General features: G+C 44.6%; 3 protein-coding genes and 1 non-coding gene across 4 annotated transcripts; all 4 read right to left on the bottom strand.

Annotated features, from left to right (window-relative positions):
* Positions 1 to 1,305: 1,305 nt before the first annotated feature.
* TRNAG-UCC (transfer RNA glycine (anticodon UCC)) lies at positions 1,306 to 1,377 on the bottom strand. The gene has a single exon. It is a non-coding gene; the product is annotated as a tRNA-Gly (tRNA).
* A 2,770-nt stretch (positions 1,378 to 4,147) lies between these two features.
* On the bottom strand, positions 4,148 to 5,696 carry LOC142768342 (uncharacterized; the record flags this gene model as incomplete). Its single annotated transcript, XM_075870313.1, has 1 exon — positions 4,148 to 5,696. A coding segment is annotated over one exon (723 nt), but the record flags the coding sequence as incomplete, so codon positions are not given.
* A 394-nt stretch (positions 5,697 to 6,090) lies between these two features.
* On the bottom strand, positions 6,091 to 8,296 carry LOC142769311 (uncharacterized). Its single transcript, XM_075872452.1, has 3 exons — positions 7,093 to 8,296; positions 6,622 to 6,681; positions 6,091 to 6,550 (listed from the first exon to the last, which is right to left on the bottom strand). Exons 1-3 carry the CDS (start codon positions 7,265 to 7,267, stop codon positions 6,450 to 6,452), a joined length of 336 nt encoding a protein of 111 aa, XP_075728567.1. The 5' UTR covers positions 7,268 to 8,296; the 3' UTR covers positions 6,091 to 6,449.
* A 4-nt stretch (positions 8,297 to 8,300) lies between these two features.
* On the bottom strand, positions 8,301 to 9,373 carry LOC142768341 (uncharacterized). Its single transcript, XM_075870311.1, has one exon. It carries the CDS (start codon positions 9,371 to 9,373, stop codon positions 8,729 to 8,731), a length of 645 nt encoding a protein of 214 aa, XP_075726426.1. The 3' UTR covers positions 8,301 to 8,728.
* Positions 9,374 to 12,038: the final 2,665 nt, after the last annotated feature.

Below are 12,038 nucleotides of genomic sequence, written 5' to 3'. Positions count from 1 at the left end.
TGCGGGGGAGGGGGGGGGGGGTTTAACACGGTCATGTAGTTCCTAAACTCTGTCATTAAGCAAGGTGCGTTTTACGTCAACGTGTGCCGAGTTCACTCGGCTACCAGAGAGCAAATTATTGGGGCTTTGGAGTTTTGTGGGCTTATATGCTGAAAAAACTCTAATCTCGGCTAATTTCAATTACAATGTATATACAAACATCATTAGAGTTTATGGCATATCTGTGATAGCACACGAACATATCAAACAATATGATTATAACAGCATAAAGCAATCCCAGTATGCAAAGAAAACTTTGGTACATTGTGGCACAGAGAAAACAAGTACGAAAGGTGTAATACACTTGTCACGATTTCACAACAATAAGAAAAAAAAGTAGATTTATTCCGTCAAATGTTATACATGGGGCATTCAACCGAAGAGCCTTATCGCTGGTGGCTGCATGAGTTCCTGAATAAACTCAACGCTTCGTGTCCAACTCGATGGAAAAGGAAGTATGCTGCTCGGCTGCTCAACGGAAAGCCGCGGATTTACATCGAGGCCGCGGTGGTCGCATTTCAAGGAGGCAAAGTCGCAGTTGCCCGCGTACTGAGCGAAGGCAGTGCACGTTGAAGAGGAACACATTGTCGAAAATTTCCGGAGCCCTCCACAACGGAGTCCCTCGTAACCATATCGCGGGTCTGAGTTGTAAAGCCCCTGATATTATTATCAACTCGTCGTGTTTGCAAGTTCAAGCTTACGAGATGACTCTAAAGCAATCTTAAACGTTCCCAGAGATCCAGGCGCGTATTGCATAAGCCAGTGTTTACATGCGTAACGGACCGTCTACGAAAAGAAAAGCAGTGAAGAAAGCACACGTGAAATTATTTTCGATGTTAGAGACATAAAGCGTTCTTTTGCTTGCGTACATTGTGCCTGAAAAGTGCCTGTTTAATGCCTAAAAACCCGACCTCTGATAACATCCGGCCTCTGATGAAATTGAAAGTAGCAATATATGTAACGCCAATTTCACGTGACCATGTTCTCCCATGCGTTTCAACAACCGACAAAGCAGCCCTATATTCTCGGTGACCCTCAGAATAAAATCCCATAAAATATTAAGGTGCAAAAAGGTGGCAGTGGGCGCGGAATATTCATCCATTCCTTCATTCATTCATTATTTAAATCATTTATTTCTTGAAAAAAAAACCCATTGAATCTATAGCTTCTAGTCGTGTTGAAACCTCAAAATTACAAAAATATCGTTGTGAAATTAAACAAAAACCTATAGTGAGCTTGCGGCGAATAAAGTGAAAAAAAATATATTGCGTCGGCCGGGAATCGAACCCGGGTCAACTGCTTGGAAGGCAGCTATGCTAACCACTATACCACCGACGCTTTTTTTTTTCTTTCTTTATTGCCTGTTTACATACAACATTCACACACATATATACATCAAACAAAGTAGAAACATGAAACAAAAAAGGGGTAAAAAGCATCATATTTAACAGGCTTTTTAAAATTCCTTCATCTGTAGAAGGTTTTCTACTTGATGAAGCCATTCGGGCACCTCTTGTTGAACCTTTTGTGCTTCCACGAACGAACAGACAGATTGAAAGAAATATTGCCTGACCGGACGTGCATTAACATCAGCATGGCGCACCGCCATTCTAGATTGCCATATACCGTGCAGGCCCAGTAACATAACTAGGTCGAAAGGTATTCCTTCTTCATTTGATACTGGTAGAAATCTGATGCCATAGGCATCGAGAGGCAGATCCTTTTTCAAAGTCCTTTGAAGAACATCCCAGAAAAAGACTGCATCCCAGCAGTCCAGGAAAACATGTTCAATTGTTTCCGGCTTTTTGCAGAGAAGGCAATCAACACCCCAGGGAACGAATAAGCCTTTTTCTTGCATCCATGTTTTCACGGGCAAGGTCCCAGTGTGCAACTTAAAGAAAAAGGATTTCGCTCCAGGTGTTACCTCCATTTTTTTAACACGGCTTAAGACATTTTGGCCTGGGCCTACACGGTATAATGCTCTATATAGGGGAACAGGAAGAACTGTTTCTACTAAATCTTTGTATAACTTTTTACGCGAAACCGTACTGAGGTATTCCAATGAAAAACGCGTTTTTAGAAAGAGACATGAATCAACAACTTCTTTTAAGAAACCTCTAACACTTGCTTTCATGTGAACAGATGCTACCACAAATTCTGGCAGCCGTCTTCCAAGCCTAAGCTGTATAACAGTACGTATGAATGGGTCTCGATTATTTCGGAAAAACATAAACCGATTAACTAACTGACGAAGGTACAAATGACACAGACCAAGTCCTCCAGAGCGAACCCGTCTGAATAAGTTAGTTCTACTAGTTCGCTCCCAAGAAGAACCCCACAAGAAAACAGCAAATATTCGATGAAGCTTCTGTAGATTCACACGTGAACAATGCATTACCTGAAGGACATACCAGAGCTTACTGACTAAAAATACGTTACAAAATGTCGCTCTGGCGAAAATTGATAGCTGGAAACCATTGAGTTTTTCAGCTTTTTCTCGTAGCTCCACAGCCTGACGCCGCCAGTACGGTTCACTGTCACAATAATATTCTAATGGCACACCTAGGTATCGTACCGGAGTAGTAGTCCATGAAATACCAGCCACAAATTGTGGAGTCACAGGCCATTCGCCGTGCCAGTAACCCAGGCACTTGCTAAAGTTTACCAAACTACCACTTGCATTACAATAAAGGTTCACAATTTTTATGGTTTCAGCGATACTATCATAATCTTTACAAAACACAGCTATATCATCTGCGTATGCCAGTACCCGTACTTCAGCTTCTTGTAGTTTGTACCCCACTATGTTATTGCTTTTCATGACTTTTTGGCAAAATGACTCTATATAAATTGAAAATAGGAGGGAAGACAAAGGGCAGCCTTGTCGTACAGAACGTCTGACATTAATTCGTTTCCCAAGAACTTTGTTGATGATTAGCCGAGTTTTACATCCAGTATATGCCATTCGAACTGTATCTCGAATTACTTTGCCTACATTGACATAGTCTAACAAAAGAAAAAGAATTTCGTGCGGTACTCGGTCAAATGCTTTTTCTAAATCTATCTGGATCATCGCGATGTGATCATTTGTGGCATCGCAGCACTCCAATACACTTCGTGCCTTGTGAATGTTTGTGAATATAGTGCGCCGTTTGATCCCACATGTCTGGTGGTCGCCTACAAGGTTATTAATAACTGTCTGCAGTCTCCTTGCTAGCACTTTCATCAAAATCTTGTAGTCGATATTTGAGAGACTAATTGGCCTGTACGATTTCACTTCACGTAATTTAACTGCGTCCTCAGTTTTTGGTATTAAAATAGTATGAGATAGCAGAAAAGAAGGTGGCAAAGTCTTTATGTCTAAGGCTTCGTTAAAAACCGCTGCCAGGATCGGTGCTAGTTCGTGTTTGAATTCCTTATAAAATGCGGCTGTTAAGCCATCAGGTCCTGGGGACTTTCCCAAATGGAGGGCAATGATTGCTTTTGTCACTTCCGGTTCAGAAATAGGACATTCTAGGCTGTCTTTCCTGCAGTCCTCAACCTTTGGCATTAATTTTAAAAATTCATTCTTGAATTCATCTACATTTACTTTACATTTATCAAATAAAGTGGTGTAGTACTCGTTGAAAGCATCCTCTATATATCTTTGTTCACTTGTAACGTTACCCATGTATTCAATCTGATGTATAACATTCCGCTGAGCGTTTCGTTTTTCGAGACCAAGCATTCTTTTGGTCGGTTTCTCTCCTACGGTCATTTTCTCTGCCCTTGCCCTTATTTGTGCGCCACGATACTTCTCCTCATCAATTTGTTCTAATTTGGACTTTACTGACCTTATATCATTTGTGAATAAGCCTGGCGTTTTGCTGTCCTCTGCTAGCAGTTCTTTGAGATTTAAACGTAGGGTTCTTTCTTCTTCACTCTTTCCGTGTTTTATTACACATGAGCGTTCTATAGCTATCAACTTTATATTCTGTTTAAATTGTTCCCACTTCACTCCGTATTTTTGGTCTCCACTATCTATGTTTACCAACGCCTCTCGAACACTGTCCATAAATTTTTCATCTTCCAAGAGATTAGAATTCAGCTTCCACATGTCCCAGTTAAATACTGGTCTACGTCTATTCCTTTTACCTATTACAAATGATACTAAGCAATGATCACTAAATGAAATAGGGAGGACATTGTACTCACTGATAATCGGAATTAAATCCAGTGATACGTAGGCCCTATCTAGGCGCGCATGACTGGAGCCTTGGAAATGCGTATACAGTGTTGGTCCTTTACCAATACACTCTGCAACATCCTCAAGGTCTAAGTCAGAAATTAGATTCGTTAACGCGACTGTGCTTGAGTCGTTGAAATTGGATGTACTTGTTTTATCATCGGCACTGATCACACAATTAAAATCTCCCATAAGGATGACTATGCGATCGCATTCACAATAAGTACGAATTTCGTCGAATGTTACACACCGTTCATCGACTTTAAGAGGTGCATATAAACAAATCACTCGCCAATTAAGAGAAAACAAGGTCAAATCACATACAACAAACCTTCCGGATGAGTCAGACGTGACGTTTTGAACACTGGCACCTAAACTATTCCGCACAAAGATCACACACCCTGCCGACCTACCAACTGCATGACTGACGCTGGCGGTGTAGCGTCCGGTGAAACGTTGCAGTAGGCTCTCGGTGGCGTCCACGCTCTCCACTTTGGTTTCCTGAACTGCAATAATGTCCAGGTCTTGGTCCATGGCTAGTCTGTAGAGCTGAGTCTGTTTCTTCCTGGAAGCCAGTCCTCGTACATTGAGCGTCGCTGCTTTCACGAACCCGCTCAGCGACGTGATCGGTGAGCGGGTCCAAGCTGAGAGCCCTGCACGTTCACTTATTGGGCTCTCGTCGTCCAGGGTGGATCCATGTTGTTCACCTTTAGTTTGAGCGGCCATCGTCGCGTTTGAGCGACGACGACCGTTGGCGGGCAGCGTTTCGTTTCTTACTTCCACTGACCACCTTCCACTGCATTTCCGACTTTACTTGCGTTTCGTCTACTTGAGCACCGTCGTCTGAATCGCGACGGCGTTTTGCAGACGCCGATTCTAATTCCATGTTTAAGGTATCCAGATCACTAGGCAAATCCTCATTTTCGTGTGGTTTGTTCGCCAAAGAGTGCTGTGAAGCCGAGTTTAGAGGAGTCGAAGCAGCGTTGGCCTGGGACGCCGGCGTTTCAGGGCGCGTTGCTTGCAGCTGCGACGCGGCGTGCATCGCAGGCGCAGGACGCGTCTCTTCGCTAGTCGTTGGGGCCGCTTGACTTCCCATCTTCCGTTCGGCGTTCGTGTCCGGGGCTGAAGAAACTTGCTTGCTTTTCCCCAGCACCGGCGTGTCGTCCGATGTCGTCTGCTTCTGTGGTATCGCAGGCAAAGACGCTTGTTCAGATTCCTCCTCATCCATGAGAAGTTCACTCTGTTGAGTCTCTGGTCGTCGCCCTGCAGCTCGTGCGTATGAACGGTTACACTCATCCTGCTCATGACCGAAAGAGTGGCATTCGCTGCACCTTGGGACCTTACAATCGCGTCGCATATGCCCCGTGCTTCGGCACCGCAAGCACAAAGGCGGTCTTCCCGGCACCACGACCAGTGCCGTACTGCTGCCATAGAGAAATAAAGGATAAGAGTGGACACTCCCGTAGACCCCAGCGGCCCAATCGACCCTAGCACACCTAGTGGTTGGTGAGAGCAAGTGGCGTGCGCTTCCTGTTTCGGTTTCACTGGCGCAAATTTTGAATTACTTTGCATAACCGACGTTTGGCTATGACGAAAGTTCATGATCGCCCAAATGGATAGTTTTTGTAGGTCGTTTTGATTTAGCGATTCCTTGTTTTGTTTTGTTCAGTGGTTCGTGCGAATCGGTCGTGACGTAATTTTTATTTCGATTAAGTTATAATAAAAAGAGATGCAGGTAATGATAATTCACTACGGTTTTATTCATCGCGATTGTGTTTTTCTTTTGGAACGAGTGATCAATGTATATATCAGTCAAAGATACAGAGTATCCGTAATGTTTTATTCAAAGGCAAGGTAGAGTCTGAGAATATAAAAAGCACAATATGACAAAGGTAGACAACAAATGCATCTCGCCTTACAAATAAATTGTAACAAATACAGAGAGAACACAGACAACGCACACATCGCTAGAGTTGGCAGAAGCCGAGAAGCTGGTGAAGTATGACACACCGGGCCAGTGGGTAAGTAAGGACCTATGGCAAAAACATAGCGCACAATGCTGATGAAGAAGGAAGAAGTGACATATACACAGCAATGAAGTCGCGAATCACGCCTGGGGTTAACCGAAATAATGCATATAAAAAAAGAGCACACAGAAACCACACGACACAATATAGCAGAAAGGCTAAAAAAGAAAGGCAAAAGAAATCGCGACACTGAACGCACCCTGTTCATTGGGGCACCTCAATGTGTGGGAGCCGCTTTTTGAAGCCTCTACCGCAGGTCCTGAAGAAATGAAATTACGACAATGTATCAGTAAGAGGCTTAAAATAACACAAACTGAAGCTCATCCGCACCTTGCAGTGCAGCTTCTGCAGCCATGTCACAGTCACTACTTGAAGCGACGCTCAGAGAACCTGCATATAAGTGCAGTTGGTACAAGTTACAAAGCTTGTAGCATGGGGAAACTTAAACAGCTCTTTCAAACGCATAAATTGGTCGAATGTGGAAGAAAAGAGAAGGCACCAACTAGGAAACAAAAAATTTGTGATTTTTGGAATTATCAACAGTGGCAGCTTTCACTGATGAAAGGTATACGTACATGTGCACTCAGGCTTGAAGATAACGTGAAGTAGCCCTTTAAAGTCTTTTAAAACAAGTTGCGCAGGTCAAGAGCATCACAATTCACAAAATTTAAGACTTTCCAAGTGTTACTTCTATAGAGAGGCTTCTCCATCGGCTACAAAGATCTTCACGGTTAACTGTCGCCACTGATTCAATACAAGTGGCTGCTATTGCACATATTTGAGTTTCAGTCAATCACTTACATGGTGCAGCTGGTTGCACACTGGGAACAGCCATTCTTGTAAGCCTTGTGTGCCCAGGGTCCATGAAACTTTGAGCAGTAAAATGGTCGCTACAAACCCTGTACGTTGCGTACAATAGGCTGGCCGGCTTACTAAGGAGATCATCGCGTCCAGCATACTGCATCCATGCTTTCATCCTGCATTGGCAATGAAGTATCAGCTGAAAGGGGAAGTGCTTGAATAGTGATTTTTTATTGTTACCCTCACTGAGCAAGTACGAACAATAAGCCTAAAGACATGTAAACCATACAAAAGCTTTAACACACCTGCCTTCCCGTGGTATGCGCAAGAAACTCGTCCCAGGCTTCTTGTGGGTTCTGCCATTGTTGAAGCACCACGATACACAGCAGTAGCTGCCGTAGCTTGGACCGCCGGACGGCATGGCGTCAGCGCGGTCTGAAAATGTTAGTAAGTGGATGCTTCGCTGTCAAATTACGAAAAAGATATGTGCACGTCATAAGTGTACCAACAAACCCCTTTGAATGATTAGCTAATCGATGCACAATACAAAACCAGTGATACATCTCTGACCCATAAAACTCTGACTTGCAAAGATATACGTCAAGACCACGTACAAAGATCTTCAGAAGTTTCCAGGCCGCTATCCCTTGTAATGCAATGGTATCGCGGCCTGGGAACTTTAGAACACCTTCGTACGTACGCAGTATCAGCAGTACCTTGGGAAGAAAAATCGTAGTTGAAATTTATGCGGTAAAATTATATTGGAAACGTCAAAAAAATTTGTGAGCAGCTTGCACTAGTGGCACAAGGCTAGCGAAAAAACGAAGATGGTGGCCACTTGGCTAGTCCAGATTTGCCTCCGGCACACCAAGAATTATTCGTGTTCCGAGCCTTCGGGAAACGCGTCGTGAAGCATTCGAGACCCAGCGAATGCTTCTCAATATTTTGCACCGAGCCTATGACCTAGCTGCCCAGCTACGCTCAGCGCACAGACGCTCGCGTCCGTGGCAGACGCAGCACGCGTCGCCTCGGCTTGACGCCGTGCCGCCTTTGCTATACTGCATACGTTGCACAATGTTCCCGTCTAGCCGCCGCATAGAGCCACAAACTTTCTTTTTAGCGAACCTCCCAGTCCTTACAAGCTTCAGAAAAAGGTTACAACTGCGTGAATGAGACGCCACGTAAGAAACAAACTCGCATACTCGAAGCGCAACGTGTGTGTGTGCATCTTTCTATGTTTGTTGCATGGTGTCTTATTCGCGCAAGTGTAACCGTTTTCTGAAAAAATGACCCAACAAGACCAACAACATGTCATTCAACAAGCTTCGCTTGAAAACGTGCCTCACCTGTTATCTCACGCACGAAAACGCCGACGCAGCCGACGTTGACTAAAGCGACGAAAGGTTCTCGCTGTCAGTCATGCATGGGCTTGTCGCTGGGTAGATGGTGTTTATGACAGTACAGCTGAAGAAAAATAATCGCGTAAGGTGTGTTGAATAAATTGTTTTTATGTATAAAGAACATACCAAATTTGGGCGTATAATTATTATTTTGTAAAAACAATTCTGTTGCATTGATTATAACTGTTTTTTTTTTGCGCTTGCGCCCTCTGACGTTTGGTGAGAGCACTAGTTTGTTACGTAGTCGTGACGCACTTCCTGAGGCCAGGTTTCGCGGAGTGTCCACTCTTGTCTTCTTCTTTCTCTATGCTGCTGCCAATACGCACCTGATGGGGCAGTTGATCCACAGAAACGCCATCTCGTAGTTGCATGCGTACTACACGAGTGGTCGATTCAACTCCTTCAAAATCCTCAACTCTCCATCGGTCATCGGTCACCTCCTTGACGTCGCCGTATTCATAGAAGGCACGTCGAATAGCGTCTTTTGTAACATCGAACGCTAGCCAGTGCAATTTCATTTTAACTTCTTGCCGCGTCGGGTCAATTACGAGACATACCCGGTCTTTAACTTTGATAACGCCTGCGTCTGTCAGCGCTTTCTTTGCTTCCACGGTCTTCATGTTCAATAGCCACACGTGCGACATCTGATATGCTCCGATGCCACTTACTTGCTGTATGACGCCTAAATCTTTGAGAGGTTTCCTGAAGTCGTCGATGCGGTACGGTCGGCCGCTGACGTCGCAGTGTAGAGCTACTGCTCGACGCATCGCTTCACCTGATGGCAACGAAGGCAGAATAATCCTGTAGTCCTTTGGAACGAGAGGAGACGCTGTACCGCGGCCGGCGTCGGCCGCTGTCGCTGCTCGGGATGAGCTTTCCATCCTGCGTCCGCACGCGTCGGTGACCAGAAGCAGAATGCACTATACCACCGACGCCACGCTTTCGCAAATGCTTCGTCGCTATTTTTGACCGCATCCGCGGCGAAGAAACAAGCCAGCGATTCTGGAGGAAGCAGGTGACTGACCGAGCGTGAACCGGCTGGGCCTCGTGGGCTGTGCTCACTTGTCCGAATGGCGGGCTTTTTGAAGGCGGCTTTCTTAACGCAATTTGTGGTTGTTCAGCCCGTTTAAAATGGCAGTGCGTTTTCAGAATGATTCTTGTAATTATTTATTTGCTGCGAACTTAGGGAATCTGTTTTATTACTTTTTGCCCTTTCTTTTAATGTCACTATTTACACTCACCAGCGTTCCAAACTTTCACTTTAATAAGAGTGATTTTCTTTTTGCATCGTTTTCCAACGTTAGTTTCTATTTTGAAAGTACATAACAAGCATCTTGAGCTTAAAATGCGTAGGTTTATATGTAATAAGTGAATTAACGAATGAACGAACGAATACAGAGAAATGCTGCACACTTTGGCACCCTCTATAGGACTACACTTTAATTCTTGCCACTTTCAGGTTTGGCGCCTAGCGAGCCTGATGTATAGCAAAAAGGTGAAGAAGCTACATTCGTATAGCTTCACCTAAACATCACATTGTGTGGGCAAACTTGGTATACAAATTCGCATGATGCCAAGTTACTTGATCCAACTTCGTAGTGGAAAGCAACGTTGAGTTTTAACAGTTTAAATACACACTAAAACATTATTTACCGCATTTTCGTGCCGAATTATTGACTTCGAATTGTATCCGCAGCAGTTTATGCCATCGTTTATCATCACTACTTTCTATGGTGTTAGTGCTTTAATTCAGGAACTGAGCAAATTCCTTATCCAATGGTTCTCTCTGAATTATTCAAGAGCACAATAACAATGTACACAACGTAGTTCAAGGACACCTCGGAATCCACTGCAGAGACTGCGGCTGCGTGCCAGTTTTTGAGAGTTGCGAGGTATTAAGCAAGCACAACTCGCAGGCCACGCGTGAGATAATTGAAGCTTATCAAATAAACAAGTTTGACGGTAAATGTGTAAGTTGCCCATCGGTTGCGTTGTTGCAAAAGGAGATTGCGTATCTCGATCTTTTTTAAGTTGCATATGCATTTGTTTTCTCAGCCCTTTCAACAAGAGACAAGAATTTTGCTGACATTGTATCGCAGTAGTTGTTCCTGCACCCTTCTACGCATGCCCATTTTTCTCATTTTTCGCCTATATATGTACACCACTCCGATATTAAATCTTTGTTGAAAGTCAGCGCTCTTTTTTGTCTTTGTTTTTTCGCTTCCGGCTACTTGTAGGTTGCGCTGTTCCTGCATTCAGTTATGTCCTACCAACTTGCCCAAGCTTCCACGTTTCATAACTTCATTTCTAGTACAACGGGCCCTTTTTCTTGCTCCTTTGTTCCTCCCAGTGTTTTATTAGGTCGCATCGCCATGGCTGTTTGCAAAGCTAGGTCCTTCGCCTACTGCATCCGTGTCAAGGTCTTGCCTGCAGAGGTGGCATTCCTTTGTGCTGGCTTCACTCCTTCACTTGGACATGGTGCTCGCATTTGCGAGATTTTGCGTTCAGAATGGCTGCGCCAGGCTCGCCTTTGCCGCGAGAGCCTCTATCTGCAGCTACAACGTTCAGAAAGGCCCTCTACTGCCAAGAAGAAATGGCGTGAGTTCTCTGCCTTGGCTGACAGCACGACGGAATTTATGTGGCAACACACACTCCTCAGCCTACGAGCTGTCCCTTCAAAGAAGCCAGTCTTGCCGAAGAACCGGCTACACAACGTTGGTGATGTTGAACTTCCTGAAAAAGTGCATGATGTCTTGCGACTTGGACCAATGTTTTCTGTTGAGCCTATAAAAACGCCACAAGAGCTACTGACACTCGTACGACAAGTTGCTGGACGCACCCTGGACAGCGAGATGAACAGGTGCGTTTCTGATGGTGTGGACGTTTTATTGATTTGATTGATTTGTGGGGTTTAACGTCCCAAAACCACCATATGATTATGAGAGACACCGTAGTGGAGGGCTCCGGAAATTTTGACCACCTGGGGTTCTTTAACGTGCACCCAAATCTGAGTACACGGGCCTACAACATTTCCGCCTCCATCGGAAATGCAGCCGCCACAGCCGGGATTTGATCCCGCGACCTGTGGGTCAGCAGCCGTGTACCTTAGCCACTAGACCACCGTGGCGGGGCAGGTGTGGACGTTTTAACACGTTGTAAACCACCTAGCAGTGCAGTGCCCACTAGAAATATTGTATCTTCCTTAAAAGCACAGTCCTTAGCTCTTTTACCATCGGACATAGAAGGTGGCTTTGCTGTTTTGCCTTCCCTTTTGTTTAAGGACAAAGCCACCATGGCTACAAACTCTGTTTTTAAACCGAGCCACTCTTCTATAGCAAAAGCTAAGTTGAAAGCGAAAAGGCTTTGCAGCTCTCTCGGCCTAGAAAAAGTTGCTAAATGTATTGACAAATCAAAGAAGCTAAGTCTTGACATCTTTTTTACTGCTAAGACGCATATGATTGACTGCCCACTACGGGTTATAGTTTCTGAGAACGGGACCTGGAAAAAACAGGTCGCCTTGTTTTTAAAAGAACAGCTCAACCTTTT

Source organism: Rhipicephalus microplus, chromosome 8 (genome assembly GCF_043290135.1).
Source record: "Rhipicephalus microplus isolate Deutch F79 chromosome 8, USDA_Rmic, whole genome shotgun sequence".
Taxonomy (NCBI): Eukaryota; Metazoa; Arthropoda; class Arachnida; order Ixodida; family Ixodidae; genus Rhipicephalus; species Rhipicephalus microplus.
This window is presented reverse-complemented; position numbering and strand designations above follow the sequence as displayed.

Coding starts and splice junctions, on each gene's coding strand:
- LOC142768341 (XM_075870311.1), bottom strand. CDS start 9,373: ATGGAAAGCTCATCCCGAGCAGCGACAGCGGCCGACGCCGGCCGCGGT.
- LOC142769311 (XM_075872452.1), bottom strand. CDS start 7,267: ATGAAAGCATGGATGCAGTATGCTGGACGCGATGATCTCCTTAGTAAG. Junction 6,682..7,092: donor TGTGCAACCAGCTGCACCAT/GTAAGTGATTGA, acceptor ACTTATATGCAG/GTTCTCTGAGCGTCGCTTCA. Junction 6,551..6,621: donor TGCAGAAGCTGCACTGCAAG/GTGCGGATGAGC, acceptor TCATTTCTTCAG/GACCTGCGGTAGAGGCTTCA.